At 39.2% G+C, this 25,968-nt stretch overlaps 1 protein-coding gene across 29 annotated transcripts in view; it reads right to left on the reverse strand.

The window, feature by feature from the left end:
• Positions 1-25,968, reverse strand: part of MLLT10 (myeloid/lymphoid or mixed-lineage leukemia; translocated to, 10) — a 243,296-nt gene that overhangs the window by 93,679 nt on the left and 123,649 nt on the right. For all 29 annotated transcript variants that reach the window (XR_002336389.1, XR_002336388.1, XR_002336387.1 and 26 more), the window contains one exon: positions 3,953-4,048. Coding sequence is in view for 25 of the 29 variants with exons in the window: in XM_021064945.1 (XP_020920604.1) it covers positions 3,953-4,048 (96 nt within the window). In the remaining 4 variants the exon portion in view is untranslated. Of the gene's footprint in view, positions 1-3,952; positions 4,049-25,968 lie in introns of those variants that run through there.

The raw sequence follows: 25,968 nt of genomic DNA on the forward strand, positions 1-25,968 counted from the left end.
AACACTGTAAACCAGCTATGATGGAAATCATTAAAAGAAAAGAAAAGAAAGAAAACAATAACAAAAAAAAAAAAAAAACTCTCTTTCAAGCCCTCCAAGTATAAAATCTCAAAATACTAGATCTTATCACTAGATCTCACTGTTAAAATTATCATCAATCCCTTAGGGCAGAATTTGGCAAAGTATGAGCTCTCTAGTCATCCACCTATTTTTGTAAGGCTCTAGAGTGAAGAATGATTTTAATATCTTCAAATGGTTGAAAAAAAAGGAATATTTCATGACGTGAAAATTACATAAAATTCAAATTTCGGTGTCCATGATAAAGCTTTATGGGAACACTGCCACATTCATTTGTTTTACAAACTGTCTATGGCTATTTTTGTGCTATAACAGCACAGAGTTGAATACTAGACAGAGCCAATGTGGCCCACAAACCCTAAAATATTTACTACCTTGTCCTTGACAGAAAAAGTTTGCCATTTAGTGTCTTAGGACTTACATTAATGTCAGCCACCAATACTCCTCCATCTTATTTTTCAGAGATTTCAATATATATCTATACGATTTTTTTATAACCTCTAATCTCCGAGATGGCTTCACCTGCAATGATCTGATCTTCTACCTCTCACACCTACACTCTGACATTACCAAATAGTTACAACCTTCAATAATCTCTACTTCATACATCTAGTCTCTGACCACCACTCAAATTTCTCATTTACCACTACTCTAGCAAACCCTTAATTCCAGAAGAAACTACAAATATTTGACCATTAATTATTAGTATCTTTCATTATTCCCTATTGTCCTCACCTCCCTATCTATTGAGCTTAAATATGATGCATCTTTATAACTTCTTTTGCTCTCAAATCCTTCACTGTACTCATATCACACAATAATGACCTGATTAAATCCTACTCTGTATCCACATCTTTCACAGATGGACGTGACTGGGAAAAAATACAAAGCTGGGCAAGCTCGTCACAGTAAGTTCTTGACTAGGAACTTACAGTGAAATCTTGTGGCTACCTAGCAATCATACCACATTTCCCTATCAATTTTCTTTTCCATTATTTTAGTTAACTGTATCAGTCCCTTCTTTTCTCCAATCTCTTTATCACCCCGCTCTCATCCTCACATCTGTTAACTCTGTTCTCCACTGAGAAAATCTGAAATTATCAGAAGAGATTTCCACAAATTCCCGCCACATCTGTCCATGCCCAGCGCACAATTCCTGATCTTCTGCCTTCCCTTCTGTTACAAAAGCCAATTTTCCTACTTACCAATAGCTCCCATCCCTTCTCACATTCTTAAGGACATCGATCCAGCAATTTTCCTGTGTTCTATATTATTACTTCCTCCTCTCTATTAGATCATTCCCACTAACACAAAAAACATGCTATTATTTATTTCATTTAAAAAAATACCCTTTTATCTCCACTTCCTGATCAATTATCACTGATTTCTCTGCTCTTCTTTACAGCAAAGCTCCTCAAAGAAATTACTTATACTCTCTGACTTTCCTTGTATTCTCTCTCACACTCACTCTAATCAGACATTTGTCTTCACTAGTACATTAAAACTGTTCGTCAAGGTTGCTAATGATCACCATATGACTAAATACAATGGCTAGTCCCCATATTATTAAATGACACAGTTAGCTTATTCCTTTTCCTTAAATTTGCTTCCAACATATCACTCTCTTGGGTTTCTTTCCTCACGATGGCCTCCTCTTCTCAGTCTTCATTGCTGGTTGTACCTCTTCTTCCAAATCTCTCAACATTGGAGCCTCCAGGACCTCCTAAAAACTCTTCCCCTCTCTACCCTGCACTCACTCCTCTACTGATAACTTCATCCACTCTCATGGCTTTAAATAACTCTATATGCATATAATTCCCAAATTTATATCCAAAGTTTGAACCTCCTTCCTGAATATCAGACTATGATAATTAACTGGATAATCAACATTTCTACCCGGATGTCTAATAAATATCTCAACTGCAGCATAGGCAGAACAGCCCTGAAAATGTCCACATTCGAATTCCTGAAACCTGTGCTATGTTATGTTACATTGCAAAAGGGACTATTTTTTTTTCCTTCTTTTTAGGGCCACATCCGTGGCACATCAAAGTTTCCAGGATAGGGCCCAAACCCGAGCTGCAGCTGCCAGCCCACACCACAGCCATATAGCCACAGCAATACCAGATCCGAGCCACATCTATGACTAGACCACAGCTCATGTTAATCCCGAATCCTTAACCCACTGAGTGAGGCCAGGGATCGAACCTGCATCTTCATGGAAACCAGTCAGGTTTGTTACTGCTGAGCCACAATGGGAACTCCCCAAAGGGACTATTTTAATGTAATTAAAGTTACAAACTTTAAAACAGGCAGATTTCCCAGATTTTCCAGGTAGGCCTAATCTAATCACATAAGCCCTTAAAAGAAGAAAGTTTTCTCTGGCCAGAAACAGAGAGATATTGCAGAGATGTCAGAAAGATTCGAAGGGTACGAAGGATTCAACATGCCTTTGATGGCTCTGAGATGGAAGGACATATGTGCAAGGACTGATGAGAGCCCCAAGAAGCCAAGAGGGGAACCCAGCTGACAGCTATCAAGGAAATAGGCAGCTCAGTCCTATGAACACAAATCCAACCATCTGACTCTCCCAGATAAAAACTCAGGCCAGCCATTATCTGCACTTTAGCTGTGAGAGACCCAGAACAGAGAAATGAGCTGAGCCCATCCACACTTTCAGCCTACAGAATGGTTAGATAATAAGTTTACGTTACTTTAAATGGCTAAATTTGTGGTAAAATTTTCAGGCAGCAATAGAACATAAATATCACATCCCAAAGTGAATTCCTCATATTCCCCTCAATCTACCATGCCCATAGTTTTTCATATATGTTTTCTCTTACACCTTTCTCATCTATATCTTATCTTATGCTATGTGAGTTCAACTTCTAAATGTATTCAAAATCTATCACTTCTCACCACCCTCCCTCTGTCTCTGGATTATTGCAATAACCTCTTTCATTCTTGACTCTCTGTAGTCCATCTCAATGAAGTAGCCACAGGTCCTTACAAAACCCAACTAAGACCATGTTACAACTCAGTTCAGAACTCTCCAATGGCTCACTTTTCACTCTGACTAAAAACTAAGTCCTTCCATTGGCTTGTACAGCCCTACGTGAGTGGTCTCTCACCTGGGCCTCATCTCCTACTGCACTCCCTCCTCCCTTTCTTACTCTGTCCCAGTCACCTGTCTTTGTCTACACTTGATTTCATGTTAACCATGGGGTGATTTTTTTTTTTTTTTTTTTAGCTGTACACTTGACATATAGAAGTTCCCAGACCAGGAATCAAACTCACACCAGAGCAGCGACCTAAGCTGCTTCAGTGACAATGCCAGATCCTTAATCCCCTTAACCCGCTCTGCCACAAGAGAGCTCCGATAATAATCTCAATATAACATTTACTAAATAATACCCTCTCTACTATGAACCATACACAGTTCTTACTGCTTTACATGTATCATCTCGTTCAATTCCAACAATTACCTCCCCCTCTACTCATTTTCATTGTGATGAAAATGAGTCACAAAGAAGTTAACTGACCTAAGAGCTTGGCCAGTAAGTGGTAAACCCAGAATCTGAAATCATAGATGGACCAAGCCCACTGAAGAGCTCAAGGTCTTCATCTCAATGAGGTCCCCTACTTGATATCCTCACATTCTTCAGAAATAAGCACAGAATAAACAGAAGGTAGGATAAAGGACTAAGAATGGGAAAGCTAAAGTGCATAACATAGTTAGAGAGGTGGATATAGTTACAAGGAACCAGGACCCTTCCTCCAGTAACTTCAGGATTTAGCACCTAACTAGTTAAAGGCGAAAAGTCAACATATAGCTAGTTGTCATGTAAAACAAAACGTGACACTTAAAACTTACTTTTTCTGTAGTAACAGTCAAGGAAGGAACCAATGCAGGTGATGGTTCTGGCTGCTTCTTGTGTTTCTGTTTGTGTTTGTCCTTTTCTTTATATTTCTACAAATGAAAAAAAGTAAAATCCAATTTAAATAAATTTATTTATTTTGGTCTTTTCAAGGCCACACCTGCAGCATATGGAAGTTTCCAGGTTAGGGGTCGAATCGGAGCTACAGCTGCCAGCCCATACCACAGTCACAGCAATACAGGATCCGAGCCGCATCTGTGACCTATGTCACAGCTCATGGCAATGCCAAATCCTTAACCCACTCAGCAAGGCCAGGACTCGAACCCACATCCTCATGGATACTAGTTGGGTTCATTAACCACTGAGCCATTATGGGAACTCCCAATTTTAATTTAAATCATAAACCATATATACACAATAAAGATAAGGTTGCTTTACAATTATATTTAATTTAAAATGTCCACAAATACTTTTCAAAAATAACTAAATCACTTCTAACCATACTATTGTATATAAAAACAATACTAGTAAAATTCCTACAGTATTACTATATATACTACTATACATTTAATACTAATATAAGGTACTTTATGGTGACTGCAGTTCCCTTATCCTTGACCAACGTAAAATACTATATAAACAACTGATTTCTACAATTATTTGCTACATCTGGCAAACTTTATATTTGTTCTATTAAAAAATGCCTAATGATCTTGTATGCATTTTATAAACAGCAATTTAAGGTTTACACAGTACTCTGACATGCACTGTCGCACTATAATGGTGTGGGAGTCTCCATCACCAAGCATTAAATTTTATGGCCCACAAACTACAATACAATCCAGGGCAGAGAAACTTGGTCAAGAAATTCTTTCTGAGGTTTACTCAAAAAATAGATGAATTAGTTATCTCTGCTAAAACTGATGGACTGAAATATAAAAAGGAATTCAATTAAGAAGAAATTAATTAAAGGAGTTCCCGTCGTAGCTCAGTGGTTAACGAATCCGACTGAGAACCATGAAATTGCAGGTTTGATTCCTGGCCATGCTCAGTGGGTTAAGGATCTGGCATTGCCATGAGATGTGTAGGTCGCAGATGCGGCTTGGATCCAACGTTGCTGTGGCTCTGGTGTAAGCTGGCAGCTACAGCTCCGATTCGACCCCTAGCCGGGGAACCTCCATGTGCCTTGGGAGCAGTCCTAGAAAAGGCAAAAAAAATAAATAAATAAATAATCATTATATATTAGGAGGCCAATTTTATTTAATGTCAAAAAATTTTAACCACTTTGTTCTCAATTGTTTGAATCAGTAGCTAAGAGTCAGTACTAAGAGTGAAGTTTACCACTATTTAAAGAATTAATTCAACTTACTTCCCACAGTACTTAAATTTAACCATTCAGAGCACTTAATCTATTCAAGGCATGAAAGAATAATATCACTGACCTTGCTCTAAAAGAAATTATATACCAGCAAAACAAAAAGCATAAAAATTAGGGATAGACATTTTACTGTAATACCCAAGAACTGCCAATTTTTGCTTTTAATTCCTGATTTAAGTAGATAAGCTATTTCTTGACTGCAGTCTTTAATACATAAGTGAAAAGAAAACATGAAATAACAGAGTTATAGTTTTTATTCCAACTTAATATGAAATTTTGTTACCATGAAGTGATTTTAACTGTGACAGATCATATTAACAACCACAAAGGAAAAAAAAAAAAAAAAAAAAAGCCTCCATGTCTTTGAAATAGGATGTCATGTCCAAGTTCAGGAGCCTTAGAGCCTTGAGAAGTCTTGTACAGCTTTCACCTTTGCCCCTTTAGATCCCAGTCATCATGTAAAGAGTAAGTTTGATTCTCTCCTGATAGAGAAGCCAAGTGGAGAAAGAGGCCATATGGAGAAGAACTGATGTACCCCAGCCACAGCCAGCATCATCTCACTCCAGATATGTAAATAACACTATCTTGGATCACCCAGCCAGACACCAGCTGAGTGCAGCCTCATGAGCAACCCAGTTGATATCATGTGGAAGAAAGATGAATTGTTTGTGCTGAGCCCTGCCTGTTATAAGCCACTAAAAGTTGTCAGGTAGTTTATCAAGTAACACAGATAACTGACAGGAGTTCCCATCATGGTGCAGAGGAAACAAACCCGACTAGGAACCATAAGGTTTCAGGGTTTGATCCCTGACCTCGATCAGTGGGTTAAGGATCCGGCGTTGCCATGAGCTGTGGTGTAGGCCAGCAGCTGTAGCTCCAATTCAATCCCTAGCCTGGGAACCTCCATATGCCATGGGTGGAGCCCTGAAAAGACACAAAACAAAACAAAACAAAAAAATTTTTAATTAAAAAAAATTAAAAAAACATAGATAACTGAAACAAGACTAGAATTTACAATTGAGCTGTGGGCATTAAAGAAAGTACAAATTTAAAGCAACACACATTGGATTTTTAAAAATCCATCAAAATAGGAGTTCCCATGCTAGCTCAGTGGGTTACGGATCCAGCGTTGCCATAAGCTGCGGTGTAGATCACAGACATGGCTCCGATCCGGTGCTGCCATGGCTGTGGTATAGGCCACAGCTGTAGCTCTGATTCAACCACTGGCCCGGGAACTTCCATATGCTACAGGTGTGGCTGTAAAAAGAAGATCATAAGACATACAGATGGCCAACAGGCACATGAAAAGATGTTTGATATTGCTAATTACTAGAAAAATGCAAATCAGAACTATACTAATGTACCACCTCACTCTAGTGAGAAGGGACATCATGAAAAAGTCTACAAGTTGCTGAAGAGGGTATGGGGGAAAGGGGACCCTCTTACATTGTTTGTGAGAAATGTAAATTGATACAGCCACTATCAAAAACAGCATGGAGGTTCCTTAAACTAAAAATAGAGTTATCGTATGATCCAGGAGTCCCACTCCTGAGCATATACCCAAACAAAACTATAATTTGAAGTGTCCTACAATTCCTGGTGCCCCCTGTTCATAGCAGCACTATTCACAATAGACAAGACATGCAAAACACTTAAAATGTTCATCGACAGAGGAGTGGATTAAGAAGATGTGGGGTGGGTGTATGTGTGCATATGCGTAAGCATGTGTGTGTATACACATACACACACAACTGAATACTACTCAGTCATCAAAAATATGAAATAATGCTATTTGCAGCAACATGGATAGATGTAGAGATTATCATACTAAGCAAAGTAGGTCAGTAAGAGAAAAACAACACCACTTATATGTGGAATCTAAAATACGACACAAATGAACATATTTAGGAGACAAAAATGGATGCACAGATAAAGCAGAACAGACTTGCGGCTGTCAAGGGAAATGGGGGAGGGGAGAAAAGGGCTGGGAGTTTGGGATTAGCAGAGGCAAATTATTATAAATAGGATGGACAAACAAAAAGATCCTACTGCATAACACAGAGAACTATATTCAATATCCTGTGACAAAGCATAATAGAAAAGAATATAAAATATATATATATATTCACTTTTCTGTATAACAGAAATTAAAATATTATAAATCAATTATACTTCAATGAAAATTCTTAAATGAGCAGAGAAACTGAACAGCCATTTTTTCCAAAGACGACATATAGATTGGTCAACAGACACATAAAAAGATGGTCAGCATCACTAATCATCAGGCAAATGCAGATCAAAACCACAATGAGATACCACCTCACACCTGTCAGAATGGCTATCATCAAAAAGACAAGTAACAAGTGTTGGTAAGGACGTGGAAAAAGAGAGAACCTTTGTAAACTGCTGGTGGGACTGTAAATTGGTGCAGGCACTACAGAAAACAAGGTGTGGAGTTCCTGCTGTGGCGCAGCAGAAACAAATCCAACTAGTAACCATGAGGTTGTAGGTTCGATCCCTGGCCTTGCTCAGTGGGATAAGGATCCAGCATTGCCATGACCTGTGGTGTAGGTCACAGACGTGGCTCGGATCCTGTTCCTGTGGCTGTGGCATAGGCCAGCAGCTGTAGCTCCGATTCACCCCTAGTCTGGGACACCTCTATATGCCTCAGGGGCAGCCCTAAAAAGCAAAAAAAAACAAAAACACCCAAAGAAAACAAAGTGGACACTCCTCAAAAAATTAAAAACAGAACTAGAACTGCAATACGATTCGGCAATTTCACTAATGAATATTTACCTAAAGAATACAATTACACTAATTCAAAAACACATATACACAATGTTCACCGCAGCATTATTTGCAAGAGCCAAGATACAGAAGCAACCTAAGTGGTCATCAACAGATAAATGAATAAAGCAGAGGCACGTGAGGTGTGGGTATGTGTAGGTGCATGTGTACAATGGAATATTACCCACCCATTTAAAAAGTGAAACCTTGCCATTTTACATGGATGGATCTAGACTGTATTATGCTATGCTAAGTAAGTCCAACAGAGAAAGACAAGTAAGCATGAACTTGTTTTACGTGGAATCTAAAAACTAAAACTAAAATGAACTCAGATGCGGAGAATAAACAGAACAGGGTGGGTAACAAAACTTCACCATAACATAAATAAGCAAAGAGGGTATCATATACAGTGTAAGGAATATGGTCAATAATAGTGTTGAGAGTAGTTCCCTTGTGGCACAGTGTGTTGGGGATCCAGTGTTGTTACTGCAGCATCCTGGCTCACTGCTATGGCATGGGTTTGATTCCTGGTCCTGTCACAGGAGCAGCAAAAAATAAAAATTAAAAATATTAAAAAACTAAATATATATATACATACGGTGAGGAATTTTGTATGGGGACAGATGGTTACTAGACTTTTCATGGTGATCCTTTCATAATGTACATAAATGTCAAATCACTATGAACTACACTCAGAACTAATATAATACTATAGAGTCAACTATATTATTTTCATGGCTCAGCAGGTTAAGGATTCAGCACTGTCACTGCTGTGGCCTCTGGTTATAGCTATGGTGCAGGTTTGATCCCTGGCCTAGGAACTTCTGCATGCTGCAGGTGTGGCCAATAAATAAATAAATTTAGTAAATAAATGAATAAATTGTATACAACCAGTGGAAATAAACAAATACTGGATATTTTTACATAAAGCCATAGGTCAAGACAATCAGGGTCACTCTCAAATAAATTACTGTGTGTAATCAATAATTAGAACTGGAGTTCCTGCTGTGGCATAGTGGGTTAATGATTCAGCTTGTCTCTGTGGTTCTATCCCTGGCCTGGCAAAGTGGGTTAATAATCTGGCATTGATACAGCTGTGGAGTGGGTCACAGCTGCAGCTGGGATTTAATCTCTGGCCTAGGAACTTCCATATGCCATGGGTGTGGCTGATAAAAATAAGAAGAAGGGGGAGATGGGATTAAGATGGTGGAATATAAGGACTGGAGCTCAATTTCTCTCCTAAAAACAACAAAATTCACAACTAAAGGCTCAGCAATCTTCACCCAAATGGACCGGAAACCTTAAAAAAGATATCCTACTCCAGAAGAAAAAGAGGAGGCCACATCAAGAGATACTCAACTATTTTTGAATAATATACAATAAACTTAGCATATGGAAAATCAGAGAAAAAAAAAAGAAAAAGAAGAAGAAGAGGAATTATAGCTGTTTGCAGTTTATAAATATATATTATCTCATTGAATCCTTAAAAACAGCCCTGTGATAATCTATGGACATTTGAAAGAGTAGGGGAAGGAAGAGATAAAGAGATAAGAAAAATTAAGGAAAAAAGGGGGGCAACAAAAAATTTGTTTTTACAGTTGCTTTAGATCTCTGCCTGACTGCTGAGTTGAGAGATACATCTTTTACCCTTGGACTGGAACTAGAATCTACACCATTGATTCTCCTGGTTTTCAGGCCTTTGGACTCAGAATGGAACTACAACACTGACTTTCTTGGCTATCTAGCTTACAGACAGCAGATGTAGAACTTAGCCTCCATAATCATGTGAACAAGTTTTCCATAATAAATTGTATCTATATGCAAAAAAATTAAATAAATAAAGTAGCTTTAGTTTGAGAATGAACTATTTTCCATGTAGAAGCTAGGGACAACATAGGAGTTTTTAACGTAAGTTTAGAGCAAGATAAACAACTAAGAGACGTCCAACATTTCTAGCATTCAAAATAGAATGGGTAAAGAAACTGTCCAAGGAAAACTGAAGTACAAGACAGTAGAAATAATACTTAGAATAAGTTCATGTCCTCAGACCCAGAGAAAGTAGATATTTGAGAGTTTTACAGAGTACACACATAACCACTGACTACTCATAGAAATGTTTGGGGTAAATTAGAAAGTGAATTCTAAAACCAGTATCGGATTTCCATATAAAATTTCCTATAAAATTGGATTATGATGATCACTGTACAATCATAAATGTAACAAATTCATTGAGCAATTAAAAAATAAAGTAAAAAACAAACAAACAAAAAAACCAATATCAGGCTTGAGGTTACTTCCCCAGAAAAATTCTAAATTATCAGCAAAGGTTTGTTCATGTATAGGAAAGAATTCCATTGTCTCTAAATGTGAAGAAGAATTCACCAGGAAGCCAAATATTATAATTTAAATTTCTAGTAAGGAAGAGCGCCTACATTCAATAACTCCCAGTGCTTTAAAGTCACATCAGGGAGTTCCCGTTGTGGCACAGTGGAAACGAATCCGACTAGGAACCATGAAGTTGTGGGTTTGATCCCTGGCCTTGGTCAGTGGGTTAAGTATCTGGCATTGCCATGAACTATGGCGTAGGTTGGAGACATGGCTTAGATCCCACGTTGCTGTGGCTGTGGTGTAGGCCCACAGCTACAGCTCCGATTCAAACCCTAGCCTGGGAAGCTCCATATGCCGTGGGTGTGGCCCTAAAAAGCAAAAATAAAAAAAATAATAATGGAGTTCCCGTCGTGCCGCAGTGGTGATTAAGGAATCCGACCAGGAACCATGAGGTTGCGGGTTCAATCCCTGGCCTTGCTCAGTGGGTTAAGGATCTGGCGTTGCCGTGAGCTGTGGTATAGGTTACAGACGTGGCTCCGATCCTGCACTGCTGTGGCTGTAGTATAGGCCGGCAGCTGTAGCTCTGATTTGACCCCTAGCCTGGGAACTTCCATATGCCACAGGTGTGGCCCTAGGAAAAAAAAAAAAAGGAAAAGAAAAACTCCCAAATCTGGAAAGAAGCAATCTTTTCTTTTTGTTTTCCTGCTTAATTTGTTCTTTCTCTGGCTAAATAGTACAGAAACAGGAAAAAACTGGGAGAGGGGACAAAGAGAGCAGACTCTTTGAAAGTAAAGTATCTAGGCTAGGAATGAATTATATAAAATCAGAGGTTATTTTCCCATAGGAATGAGATATCCCCATGCAGTTAAGAGATTAAAACCTAGTATTAAACATTTAATCAAGAAATTATAAAAGAGTGCTGAGCCAGAGGTTCTACCAAAAACTGCATACTACTCCAGCTGAGCTTTTATACTGTAGCCTTGTCATTCCCTCTGGCATCAAAGAGAGGCAAAGAGGCAAAACGAGCCCCCAAACCCTTGTTTCAAAAAAGATGAGAAGAGACTCAAAAATTACCTAAATTATAGAAGCAAATGTCTAAAAAGAGTCCCAATGGTATAATTTAATCACTTTGCTGTATACCTCAAAGTAATACAACATTGTACATCAACTGTAATATAAAACGAAAATTTTTAAAAAGGAGTTCCCAGGTGGCACAGTAGGTTAAGGATCCCACATTGTCACTGCTGTGGCTCAAGTTGCTACTGTGGCATGGGCTTGATCCCTCGCCCAGGAACTTCCACATGCTACAGAAGCAGCAAAAAAGACTTAAAAACAAAAAAAAAAACAAAAACCATACAGCCAAAAGAGAAACAACATAAAGAGCGTAACATGCATAAGAGAACCAAAAATCTCAACCTAGGAATAAATGTAACTCAGCATAAATACTTTTCTCAAAACTGCTTGATACTAAATAAAACCTCATTCTAACATAAGTTCAAAGTTCAAGAATCAGATGATGAAACAAAAAAAAGTTTAAAAAAATCTGAGATTATAGAACAAAAGTAATTAAAAACTAAAGCAGAACTGGTAAATAGAATAAGCAAGGGAAAAAAAAACATTCTTGAGAATAAAAATACTGCTTTAAAAAAAAGGCATTGGAGTTCCCATTGTGGCTCAGCAGCAACGAACCTGACTAGTATCCATAAGGATGGTGCGTTCAATCCCTGGCTCTGCTCAGTTGGTTAAGGATTTAGCATTGCCATGAGCTGTAGTATATAGGTCACAGATGCAGCTTGCATCTGTTATTGCTGTAGCTGTGGCTGTAGCACAGGCCACCAGCTGCAGCTATGATTTGACCCCTCTCCTGGGAACTTCCATATGCCGCACCCGCAGCCTTAAAAAGCAAAAAATAAATAAATTTTAAAAGGCGTTATTAAGGACCAACTGCATAGCACAGGATAATCTACTCAACAATGTGTGATAACCTATATGGGAAACCAATCTGAAAAGGAATGGATTTATGTTTAACTGGCTTTGCTGTACACCTGAAACTAACACAACTTTCTAAATCAACTATACTCCAATAAAATTAATTTTTAAAAATTTTGAAAAAATAAAAATTATAGGTTAAAATTTTTTAAAGGGGTATTAAATAATCACAGCAATGCAAATGAAAAACTAGTAGATACTAAAGTAGTTAGAGAGGAACCAATAGCTACAGAACACAAAAATAATTAAACGTTAAGTATAACTTGTGTCCCTAAAATAGAGAATTCAGTGAGGAACAGAGGGTGTAGTCAAACACAAGAGCCCACAAAATAAAAACTGAAAAAAATGCATTCTGAAAATTTTAGTTATAAAATGTTTAATAGCAAGACTTACTATAGAATTAAATTTAGTAGACTGCAAGGGGGGATTGGGGTAGGACTGTCCCTAGTCCTCCCCACAGCAATGCTCCAAGTCCACTGCTTGAATTCTTAGAGGAAAGAAAGTATGACCCAATGATATTATATACAGTCACGATAAAGTAGGACAAGAAGGAATACTTTCTATTAAGAATAATCTCAGAGAATACAGATCTGAAGAACTTATTCTTTGAAAAAAGTTTCTAGGCAATAAAATTCTGCCTGTTTAAGCAATGATATAAGGAACTCACTGGAGAAGCTGTGGTGAAAGGACTGACAGTGACCACCAAACAAATTTAAATTAAATACAGAACAAATTCATAAAACAACTCTGAGGATTGCGTTTACAGAAGAGAATGTCTCAGACAGACATGAAAAATACAAAGATCTTTAAAAACAAATAAACCAGATGACAGGAAATGAGAGGAGCATGGGAGTACTGTTAGTACTCAATATAGATTATGAAACAAAACATAATGATTTGCCACCAAGCAGTAATTATACATAAATCCCCTTCTGGTAGACAAAGTCTGGGGTTTTTCTGGCTAATCACCATCTCACACCCTTCTCATACTCCAGCCCAGAGATCGACACAGTGTACCTAAGTAGATTTAGATAAATCTACCCTTTCTAGCTACAGACTCCTTTAGGTCTGAACAATAAGAGAGGGTTAAATCTTCTGTGAGAAGGCTGGGAATGTTCCCTCTTTTAAAAAAATATTCCCTTCCTACCTTCAGATGCTCAAGTCTAAGTTAGGCTATGACCCTTGGAACAACTGCAGTGATCTGGCAGCCATGTCTAAAAAAGCCAAGAAAACCACAGAATAGACAACAATGCTTGCCACCACTGAATTTGGCTATTATTACATTAATCAATCTTAGAAAAGCCCCTGAATGTCTTACACAAAACAATAAATTTTCTTTTGCTTTAGCAATACTTTGTTACAGCTAAAAGCATCTGAACTGGAAAGACAAACTTACCTCTCAATGTTTTTGTTTTATAACTCTATTTTTAAATTTAAAGGTATAAATTTAAGGTAATATCTTCTGTAATTAATTTTTTTTTTTTTTTTTTTTGTCTTTTTGCTATTTCTTGGGCTGCTCCCGCGGCATATGGAGGTTCCCAGGCTAGGGGCCTAATTGGAACTACAGCCGATGGCCTATGCCACAGCCACAACAACGCGGGATCCGAGCCATATCTGCAACCCACACCACAGCTCACGGCAATGCCAGATCCTTAACCCACTGAGCAAGGGCGGGGACCAAACCCACAACCTCATGGTTCCTAGTCAGATTCGTTAACCACTGCGCCATGACGAGTACTCCTGTAATGAAATTTTATATGAAGTTCATTGTTACCTATTCTATTTCACTTTTTCTTCTATATAGCCAAGTAAATCTGACTTTAATATTTTTTTAAAAAATTAACAGTATTACGTCATTTTAATATTTTTTATTGCTATAACCACCCTTTTTATCTATCCATATATTTAAAAAACATCTAGAATGTTTACTTAGCATTGACAGCTATTTCTAGATGGTGGATTCTGGGATGGGTTTGTTTGTTTTGTTTTGTTTTTTTCAATTAACTTGCATATTGTTAAATGTTTTGCCTTGTTTGGATTTTTTATTTTACATATGGCTTAAGAAAAAGAATGGGCTAAAATGAGGTAGAGATGGCTAGCAACTCATTAAACCCATTTCTTTTTCCTTTTTTTTTTTTCTTTTTAGGACCACACCCGTGGCATACGGAGATTAGCAGGCTAGGGGTCAAACTGGAGCTAGAGCTGCCAGCCTACACCACAGCCACAGCAACAGCAGATCCAAGTCGCATCTGTGACCTACACCACAGCTCATGCAAATGCCAGATCCTTAACCCACTGAGTGGGGCCTGGGATCTAACCCATGTCCTTATGGATACTAGAAGAGTTTGTTACCACTGAGCCACGAAGGGAACTTCCGTTTCTTTTTCAAACTCAGAGTATAACTAGACATTTCCCAGTTTCCTTTGCAGTTAGATGTGGCATTTGGGTTCAAGTCAAATGAAATCTGAATGAAAAATGATGTGTGTCACCTCTAGGCCTGGTCCTTAATAGCCGCAAATGTCGAGTGTTTATGCCCCTTCATCTCCCAGAGATTAATACAAGTGAATGCAGCAGTCACAGAAACAACACTGAAAAGACAGCTGAGTCACAAGATGAAAGGAACCTAAATTCCTGATTCGTGTCTTTTAAGAAAACTGCCTGCCATTCAAGAACATCTGTTTTGGACTTAGTTGTGAATGAAAAATAAAGTGTATTAATCCTCATAATCTGAGGATTATTATGTATTAGGAGAAAATTCTACATTAGTCTCTACTGTTTCTGCATGTTTTACAAGTGAGGCAACGACTTGCGCACTGTTCTAAACTATCTTTTCAAGGTTTTTACGTGTAATGATCACACTTAGAAAGACAGAATGCCTACCTTAGGAGCAAAGGGCAACCACGCTTACTGAACATTTAGAAAGATTCAGGCGTCCTAAGGTCAGTGTTTCTCTCACACAATGCAACAACCTGTATGAGCAGATGCCACCTGGCCCATTTTGCATTGCCAGATGGAAACTGGGTCTTGGGGGAACAGTGCAAAAATACTGAGACTCTGACTACTTCTATTGCTTTAAGTAATTAACTGGAAAAAAAAAGTAATAAATTGTACCTCACCTCTGACCAAGAATTCTCTTATCTCCTAATCATAAGTAGGGTAAAATCACAGACTCTTCCACACCTCTTGATAGTTTGGTGATAGGAATGTGATGCTGGTAGAGACAAGACTTTCTAGAAAAGGAAGGATAAGGAGCTCAAGGGCCGATTAATGGATGTAAAGGAAGTCTCTGCAAATCTGGAAATGTGTAACAAACATATTGAGCAAATGTATATTCAATCAAGGAGTAAATGGTCCTTTATTTTATCACCTGATAATGAGGAAGAACTGAGGAGGCAGCTGCTAAAACTCCTCCAGGTTACAAGGATATACTGCACAACATGTAGAATATAGCCAATATTTTACAACTATCAGTGGTGTATAACCTTTAAAAATTATGCAACACTATGTTGTACACCTGCAACATATACAATACTGTACATCAACTATACTTGAATTTAAAAAAAAAAAAAAAGCTCTCCTTCAGGTAGGAGGATCTCCTCACCAATCTGGCAGTCAGCTTCAATTTCACCCTTGCATAATAATGGAGTACTAAGATTCATCCTCAGTGGACAGAAGGTTCTAACCCTTTGCAGATAACAGTTATAGAACTGTTCACCTACAGTGAGCATGAAAGCAGGGAAACTCGCAAGCAACCACTATAAGCAGACACAAGGTGAATAGCAAGAACCCTGGTTTGCTTGGAAAATAGCAAAGGGGGGAGCTGAAGGTATGTTAAGGAAGAATGTCAATAGCTGGGCTGTCTCACAGCTCAACACTTCCTGTTATCTATCCTGCCAACTTTAAATTCATTAAGAGATGAAAAAAAAGACCTCATTTCTTTTTTTGCAGCAAATCCTGATTGCTGTAAGGCAGCTTTGGTCCTCTCAGGGAGATTTCTCATAGACAGACTAACACCCATGAGAACTTAAGAGTTGAGATTTTTAATAGTATTCAGGCTTTTAATATCTCAGGTTGAATTTACAATACTAATAAAGTATTTACAGTACAATAAAGGTGGAGAATGAGAAATCTAGATAAATCTTAACACCCTGAAAAACTCTCCCAGTTCTTATGAAACTAGCACCTTATTAAAACTAGGTGAAAACTTGAGAGGTTATCTTTGTATTTGGTAGCAAATGTCCCAGACTGAGAACTCTCCAGAGCAAGTCCCTACTGTATGAGCCAAGACAAGGTCAACCAGAGGATGCAAACTGGCTGATGGATCAAGGGGTTCCCACAGCTGAAATAAATGGTGTCACCCATGAGGACATCATAACATAGAGCATTGTGAGTGCTAGAAACATAGGAAATTTATTTGGTTAACTCACCAGCTGCCATCATGCCCCTTGAAACTAAAAGCAAATACAAAGGAGAATTTAATAGTGTAAAACCACTCTCTACCTCCACAACCTCTCACTCTTTACCAAACTCCTCAGCCTTTGAGGTGATCACAGTTACTTTAAGAAGAAAAACTACTGGAGATGGGGATAAGATTTTCCGGTCCCTAAGGAGAAATCAATCAATAGCCACAGGCGCCTGTCCAAGCATGCTGGGGAATTTAAATAGGGGAGAGACATAAAATTTTCATGATTTTGTCACAAAGAGATACCCAGATCACTATCCTACCTGGACCTATGGAAAGGGCACCAGCGTCAGTGGAAAGATTCACAGGGGGATGAGGGAGCTAACACTCTCGACCCTTAGGGCCCCACAATCCTCATTAAACATTTGAGCTACAAGTTTCTGTGACTGATGATTTTGCTATTTTGAGACTCTGGCAAAAAGCGCCTCCACCTTGAGGCATCCACCTGGTGCATCCCTTTTTGATCCCTTTTTGCCAGTGGGCTCCTGTCAAACCGAACACCTGACCCCTGGAACAATATGACTCTCCAGTCTCTGACTCCTAATATCAAGACAGACTTAACAACCAACAACGTGGGAAGAGTCCAAAATTCCTCACTTGTCAGATGGAAATGGTATATTCAAGAACACAACTGGAGGGAAAAAAAAAACCACACAACTGGATTGGCCCCAGCAGCAGCTCATATTTACATTAAAAAGTAGCAGCTACCTCCATTTTGTTGTCTGATACAAAGCTGTTGGCTTCATATATATCTCAGTTCAGAGCTTCCCTTCAAAACTATGCAACTGACAAGGGCTTAATCTCCAAAATAAACAGCTCAGGCAACTCAAAAACAAAAAACCCAATTAATTAAAAAACAGGCAGAAGACCTAAAAAAACATTTCTCCAAAGAAGACATACAGATAACCAGTAGGCACATGGAAAGATGCTCAATATCTATTACTAGGTCAGATCCCAGCCTTACAGATTTTATTGCTTCAGCCCCTTGAGTATCATTTCCCACATCTTCCCATTCATACTGCTATCAAACTCAGTTTAGACTCCATTACTTTTACCCTGATCCTGGCTAACATACTTAAACAGCATAATACAGTGGTTAGAGCATGGATTCAGTAGCCAGATTATGTGAGTTCACATTCGGCTCAATGTTTTTAACTACTCATTTGCACAGGCAGTTAAACTTTTATACCATAGTTTTTACTTCTGTTAAAAATAGGACTGTACAGGAGTTCCTGTTGTGGCTCAGTGGTTAATGAATCTGACTAGGAATCATGAGGTTGCAGGTTTGATCCCTGGCCTTGCTCAGTGGGTTAAGGATCCAGCATTGCCGTGAGCTGTGGTGTAAGTCTCAGACGCAGCTCAGATCTGGCATTGCTGTGGCTCTGGTGCAGGCCGGTGGCTACAGCTCCAATTGGACCCCTAGGCTGGGAACCTCCATATGCTGTGGGTACGGCCCTAGAAAAGGCAAAAAGACACACACACAAAAAAAAGGACTGTACACAATTTAGTAAGTAAAAAATGACAACTGAGTGACTGAAATCATAATAGGTAACGCTCCTCTAAGCAGATTCACCTAATAGTTCATCGATTAAGAATAAACTATTAGGAGTTCCTGTTGGGGTTGTCGCGGAAACAAATCCAACTAGGAACCATGAGGTTTCATGTTTGATCCCTGGCCTCGCTTGGGGGGGTTAAGGATCCAGCATTGCTGAGAGCTGTGGTGTAAGTCTCAGACACAGCTCAGATCTGACACTGCTGTGGCTGTGGGTGGTACAGGCTGGCAGCTGCAGCTCCGATTGGACCCTTAGCCTGAGAACCTCCATATGCCTCAGGTGTGGCCCTAAAAATAAAAAAATAAAAATTAAAAAAAAGAATAAAAAATAATTATTAGACCCATAATTTTTAATCACAAAAACTTTCTAGTCTACTGGTTACTTGGAAGACTTAGTACAAAGTAATTCATTATCTATTACCGGTTGAACCTCAAACTTTAGTGCCCATTAGATTCCCATATTTGAGAGTTATTCACTTCATGATGAAGTAAATGAGTTCACAAAATAACTGAATAAAAAATACTTCATAACTTATACAAAACAACACTGATACTTATCCAAAATTCATTAACAGAACAACCAGGCTCTCATTTTTTTCTAGGGCCATGCTGTCCAATATGGTATTGTCACATGTGGTTATTTAAACTTAATTAAATTAAATACTCATTATTGGAGCTCCTGTCAGGGCTCAGTGGAAACGAATATGACTAATAACCATGAGGACGCAGGTTCTATCCTTTGCCTCGCTTAGTAGGCTAAGGATCCAGTGATGCCGTGAGCTGTGGTATAGGTCACAGACAGGGCTCAGATCTGGCGTTGCTGTGGCTGTGATGTAGGCGAGTGGCTACAGCTCGGATTCAACCCCTAGCCTGGGAACCTCCATATGCTGCAGATGCGGCCCTAAAAAGACTAAATAAATAAATCAATAAATATTCATTGCCTAAGGCTAACACATTTCAAGTGCTCAATAGGTGGTGTGTCTAGCAGCTACTGTATTAAACACACAGTTACAGAACATTTCCATCAATGCAGAAAGTCTTACTGCACAGTAAGGTCTAGTCTAGAACTTCAATAAAAATTTACATCAATAAAAATTTACATTTCAATACTCCATTTTTCCTCTACTGTAACTACAAGACAATAATTGGTACGCAAAGCTTATCTGACAAAAAGATAAAAAGAGTCAAAGACCAAATAACTTACCATAATGAAAGAATGCTGAGAAGAGCAAAAATAGGGGAAAAAAAGTGTTCGTAAGGATGTGGAGAAAATGGAACCCTTGTTAGGTGGAAATGTAAAATGGTGCAGTGTTGGAGAAAATATTATAGCAGTTCCTCAGAAATTAAACACAGAATCACCCTGTGATCCAGCAATTCCACTTCTGGGTATATACGCAAAAGAATTTAAAAGCAGGGTTTGAAGAGATACTTGTATGCTCACCCATATTCAAAGCAGCATAATTCATTCACAACAGCTGGAACATGCAGGCAACTGTGTCCATCAACAGATAAATGAATAAGCAAAATGTAGCATAGACATACAACAGACTATTCCACTTATATGAGGAATCTAGCATAGTTGCATTCCTAAAAACAGAAGTAGAATGGTGACTGCCAGGGGTGGGGGGGTATAGGGGATGGGGGAGTTATTACTTAATGGCTACAGAGTTTGGGATATGCAAGATAAAAAGAGTTCTGCATATGGATGACAGTGATGGGTACACAATAATATAAATGTATTTAATGCCACTGAAACTACACACTTAAAAATGGTTAAGAGGAGTTCCTAGAGTTCCCATTATGGCACAGTGGTTAACGAATACGACTAGGAACCATGAGGTTGCGGGTTCGATCCCTGGCCTTGCTCAGTGGGTTTAGGATCCGGCATTGCCGTGAGCTGTGGTGTGGGTTGCAGATATGGCTCGGATCCCGTGTTGTTGTGGCTGTGGCATAGGCCATCGGCTGTAGTTCCAATTAGGCCCCTAGCCTGGGAACCTCCATGTGCCGTGGTCACGGCCCTAGAAAAGGCAAAAAGACCAAAAAAAAAAAAAAAAAAAGAGGAGTTCCCAATGTGGCACAGCAGCTTAAGAACCCAACATTGTCTTTGTGAGGATGCAGCCATTGTCCGTAACCTCATTCAGTGGGTTAAGGATCTGGAGTTGCCATAAGCTGTGGTATAGGTTGCAAATGTAGCTCGGATTCAGTGTTGCCATGGCTGTGGCATAGGCTCCAACTATAGCATTAATTCAATGCCTAGCCAAGAAACTTCCATATGTTGCAGGTGTGGCTGTTTTTAAAAAAAAAATGATTAAGGGAGTTCCCTGGTGGCCTAGAAGTTAAGGATTCAGCATTGCAACTGATGACTCAGGTTAGATCCCTGGCTGGACAATTTCTGCAGCTGCAGTAAATCCCTTTTAAATAATAAGGAAGAAATTAACACAGTAAGAAAGAGAAGATGGTGGCAACAGAGTATTTTCTCAATCTCTCTGAATCCCCATATAAAAACAGACAACTTAGGAAAACCAAATACACACAGAATAACATTTTACAACAAAACTAAGTGTCAAAGTATTTCCATGAACCCCAAAATACAAGAAGGTTGAACAAAAAACTACAAGATCTGTGTGGTAACAGCATTTGTGACACCAGAAGGACGCAACAAGAAAACCCAAAATCATCAATAGCAGAAAACTACAAGGCACTAAAGGCCAATCTGAGAACAGCAGCTGAAACAAGAATGAGTTTTACACTGGCCAATACTAAATAAATGCAAGAGGCCCACTCTAAGGACTGAGGTGATGTCTCAAATTAACCCTTCAGGCGAGGGTCTGTTCTAGGGTAAGAGAGTCACACCAAAGAGAAATGGTTTCTAAACGCCAGCCTTACTAAAAGAATATGGTATGATGATAGAAAAAAAAAAAAAATTTATGATGATGCACTGCATACAATACACAACACATGATATTTCTATCAAGTATAATTAATATAAATCTAATCAAGGCAAATTCCTGTTGAGGCACAACTAGTAAGGAATCTTCAAAAATGTCAATGTCATGAAAAGTAGAAAGCCTGAGGATTGATTAAAAGAAGAGTAAAGAGGGGTTCCTTTGTGGTGTAGCAACTTAAGGATCCAGCATTGTCACTGCAGCGGCTCAGCTTGCTGCTGTGGCGTGGGTTCAACCCCTGGCCTTGGAACTTGCACATGCCCCACATGCAACCAAAAACAAAAACAAACTCTGAAACATATTTAGAAAAAGCAATTAAAAAAATAAATATGGTACGACCATGATTATTAACCTTGAACTTTCTCCCAACATTTTATATAGAAATCTTAAGTAAAAATAGGAGTATACCGGAATTCCTATCATGGCTCAGAGGTTAAGGAATCCAACTAGTATCCATGAGGATGCAGGTTCAATCCCTGCCTTTGCTCAGTGGTTAGGGATCCCATGTTGCCATGAGCTGTGGTGTAGGTCACAGACGAGGCTCAGATCCTGGAGTGCTGTGGCTGTGATGTAGGCTGGGGCTACAGCTCTGATTTAACCCCTAGCCTGGGAAACTCCATATGCCACAGATACAGCCCTAAAAAGACAAAAAAAAAAAAAAAAAAAAAAGAGTATACTAAGTACATACTTTTGTATACTGCATCTTTCACTTATATTGAAAAGCTCTTGATCATGATCTTAAATGTACAATTAATAACATTAACACTAAGATGCTATTCTGTCTAAACAACTGGATTTTCAGTTAGCATTTTAATATATGCCAAAGCATTTTACATGTATTAATTCATTTGATTTTTACAACCTTATGAGGTTGAGCCATTATATCATCTTGATGCAATGAGAAAACTGAGGCACAAAATAATAATACTTACTAGGTAAAAAGATATGAATTTCAAGCAGTTCTTTTGCCCCTTTCTTGTTTGCCTATTTCTGTTCCCATCTAACCTCAAAGGAATGTATTATAGGAATGAGATCACTAAGCAAATGAAACTAACTCCTGAATTATGCTCTCCTGAATGTCTAATCTGGTGATTCCTTTTTCAGGGGGATGGGGGGCCATACCTACCCAGGCCAAGGATTGAAGCCATACCACAGCAGCAACCTGAGCAACTGCGTGACAATGCTGAATCCTTAACAGGAATTCCTAACCTGTTGATTTTTTTTCATGCAAATTAAGAAAGAAGAAAGAATGAAGAATTAACCAGCTAAAAAATGACTAGCTCTCTATCCTCAATAGCCCCCTTATCAATCCTGCAGGAAGACGGAGGCAAGGTAGCGTCTAAAGGAAGAGTCAGCCAGTCTGCACTCAACGGACAATGATGCAGAACCCTACCCCCTACCTCCATGATTCACTGAGATTCTTCCCCCATTTTTCCTTTTAAAAACTACCATGGCCGAGAAAAATCTTTGGAGTTTGCCTCTGGACTTGAGTGCACCGTCTCCTCAGATTGCCGGTTTTTCTGATTAAAGCACCTTTCCTTTTTACTGATACTTGCCTCTCAAATTATTGGCATATGAGCAGCAAGCAGCGAAACCTGGGTTCGCTTATACCTTGACATGCTTTATATAGTAGCTTCTCAAAAACTTACTTAAATCTCTAAATTTGGGGTATATATTATAATAATCCTATGTCATAGTTAATTTGGCATCCTTTTTCTTAATGGTGTGTAAAATAAAGATCAATTTTACAAATCAGTAACGAATCAGATTAGATGAAATACAGTAGTTAAATAGTTTTTTGGAGAAGGCACACATATTTACTTACTATAAACACACTCACAAAAAAGTAAAGTAAAAAGAACAAAAGAAGTTAAAAAACACAAACTGGGCTCTCTCACTATTATGCCTCCAAATAACTCTGGACAAACTAACTTCAAAGGGACCCTTCCTATTTTTAAACTATTTTCCTTGAAGCATGGTGTCTTGAATTCAAGAGATACTTCATAAACATTTATTAAATTCAATTAAACGTTCAGTTCTGTATTTCTTCATCTATGGAAAAGGAAATTAAACCACATACTGTAGGAATTCCCATCGTGGCACAGCGGAAATGAAACTGACTAGGAACCATGAGGTTGCAGGTTCAATCCCTGGTCTTGCTCTGAGTTAAGGATCTGGCGTTGCCATGAGCATGAGTATAGGTCGCAGACGAGGCTCGGATCTGCTGTGGCTATGGCTGTGGCTGTGGTGTAGGCTGGCAGCTGTAGCTCCAATTTGACCCCTAGCCTGGGAACCTCCATGTGCCACGGGTGCTGCCCTAAAAAACGCCCAAAAAACCATGGATTTTGGAGTCAGGCACACTTGGTCGTAAATCCTAGCTCCATCATTTACTAATATGTATCCCTTGTTTTTGTCTGACCATTATTTTTCTTTGGGTAACTCCCTCCCTACTCCATGTGACCTTGCTAAGACCTTCAACCATAGCATCCCAACAGTCCTGACAAAAAGACGGTGTGTTAAACAGATAAGGCCAATCCTACGTGGACAAACTTCAGAGTCACCAAATATGCTCATTTCAAATGGCTTTCACTTAGATTCTCCTTGACAATGCCTTAAATTCCATCTTGTGCCAAAAATTATGAAAGGTCTAGTATCTTCCAGTACTGGAGAGACAGGATTAAGATGGCAAAATAGAAGGACTAGAGCTCAACTTCTCTCCTAAAAACAGCAAAATTTACAACCAAATGCTGAGCTACCTTCAAGCAAATGGACTGGAAACTTTCAAAAAGATATCCTACTCCAGAAGACACAGAAGAGGCCACATCAAGAGGTAGGAGGGGTGACTACATGATATAAGCAACCCCATACCTCCTGGGTGGGAAACCCCACAGACTGGAAAGTAACTGGTTCAGAGAGGCTCACCTAGAGGAGTGAGAGGTCTGAGCCCCACATCAAGTCCCCACGCCTGGGGATCAGGCACTGGGAGAAAGAGCCCCCAGAGCATCTGGCATTGAAGGTCAGTGGGGCTTCTGCACAGGAGCTCCACGGGACTGGGGGAAACAGAGACCCCATTCTTAAAAGGCGCATACAGATTTTCACGAGGACTGGGTCCCAGGGCAAAGCAAAGCCCCCTAGGAATCTGAGTCGGACCTGACTACAGTTCTTGGAGGATCTCCTGGGAAATCAGGGGTGAATGTGGCTTGTTGTGGGTGAAGGGCCTTGGAGGCAAAGCTCTTGGGAATATTCATCAAGCTGTGTTTCTCTGGAGGTGGCCATTTTGGGAAAATCTGGCCCCACCCATCAGTCTGCAAAGCCCCAGGCCAAACAATAATCCAGATAGGATCACAACCCCACCCATCAGTAAACTGACTGCCTAAAGGACCCCCCAACCCCACCCCCCACACACAGCCCCTCCAATCTCACCCAGAAACAAAGCCCCACCCACCAAAGGGTTAGGAATCAGCTCCATCTACCAGTGGGCAGGCATTAGTCCCTCCCATCAGGAAGTCTACAGCAAGCCCCCCTACCAACTTCAGCCACAAGGGGGGCAGACACCAGAAGGAACAGAGGCTACAACTCTATTACCTGTAAAAAGGTCACCACACCAAAAACCGATAAAAATGAAAACACAGAGAACTATAACTCAGATGAGGGAGAAAGAAAAGTCCCCAGAAAATCAGCTAAGTGAGCAGGAGATTCTCAGCCTCCAGGAAAAAGACTTTAGACTGTTGATGCTGAAGAGGATGCAAGACATTGGAAATAAACGGGAGGCAAAGATGGACAACATACAGGAAACACTGAGCAAAGAGATATAAAACTTAAGCAAGAAGAGATGCAAAATACATATAACCGAAATAAAAAATTCTTTAGAAGCAGCAAACAACAGAATACGGGAGGCAGAAGAAACAGTAAGCAAGGTGGAGGACAGATTAGTGGAAATCACTGATGTAGAACAGAAAAGAGAAAAAAGATGGAAAAGAAATGAAGACAGTCTCAGAGAACTCTGGGACAATGTTAAACACACCAACATCTGTATTATAGGGGTGCCAGAAGGAGAAGAGAGAGAGAAAGGGACAGAAAAAAATATTCAAAGGGATAATAGCCAGAAGTGTCCCTAACATGGGAAAGGAATCACTCACTCAAATCCAGGAAGTGCAACAAGTACCATATAAAATAAACCCAAGGAGGAACTCCCCACGACACATATTAAACCAAAATTAAAGATGGAGAGAAAATACGGAAAACAGCTAGGGAAAAGAAACAAATGACATACAAGGGAAACCAGGTAAGGTTATCAGCAGATTTTTCAACAGAAACTCTGCAGGCCAGAAGGGAGTGGCATGATATGCTTAACATGATGAAAGGAAAAAACCTCCAACCAAGATTACTTTACCCAGCAAGGCTTTCATTGAGATGTGAAGGAGAAATCAAAAGCTTTACAGATAACTACAGACTAAGAAAATTTATCACCACGAAACCAGCTTTACAACAATACTAAAGGAACTTCTCTAAGCAGAAAAGAGAAGGCTGCAACCAGAAACAAAACACAACAAATGAACCAGTAAAGGCAG

This window comes from Sus scrofa, chromosome 10 (assembly GCF_000003025.6).
Source record: "Sus scrofa isolate TJ Tabasco breed Duroc chromosome 10, Sscrofa11.1, whole genome shotgun sequence".
NCBI classification, from domain to species: Eukaryota; Metazoa; Chordata; class Mammalia; order Artiodactyla; family Suidae; genus Sus; species Sus scrofa.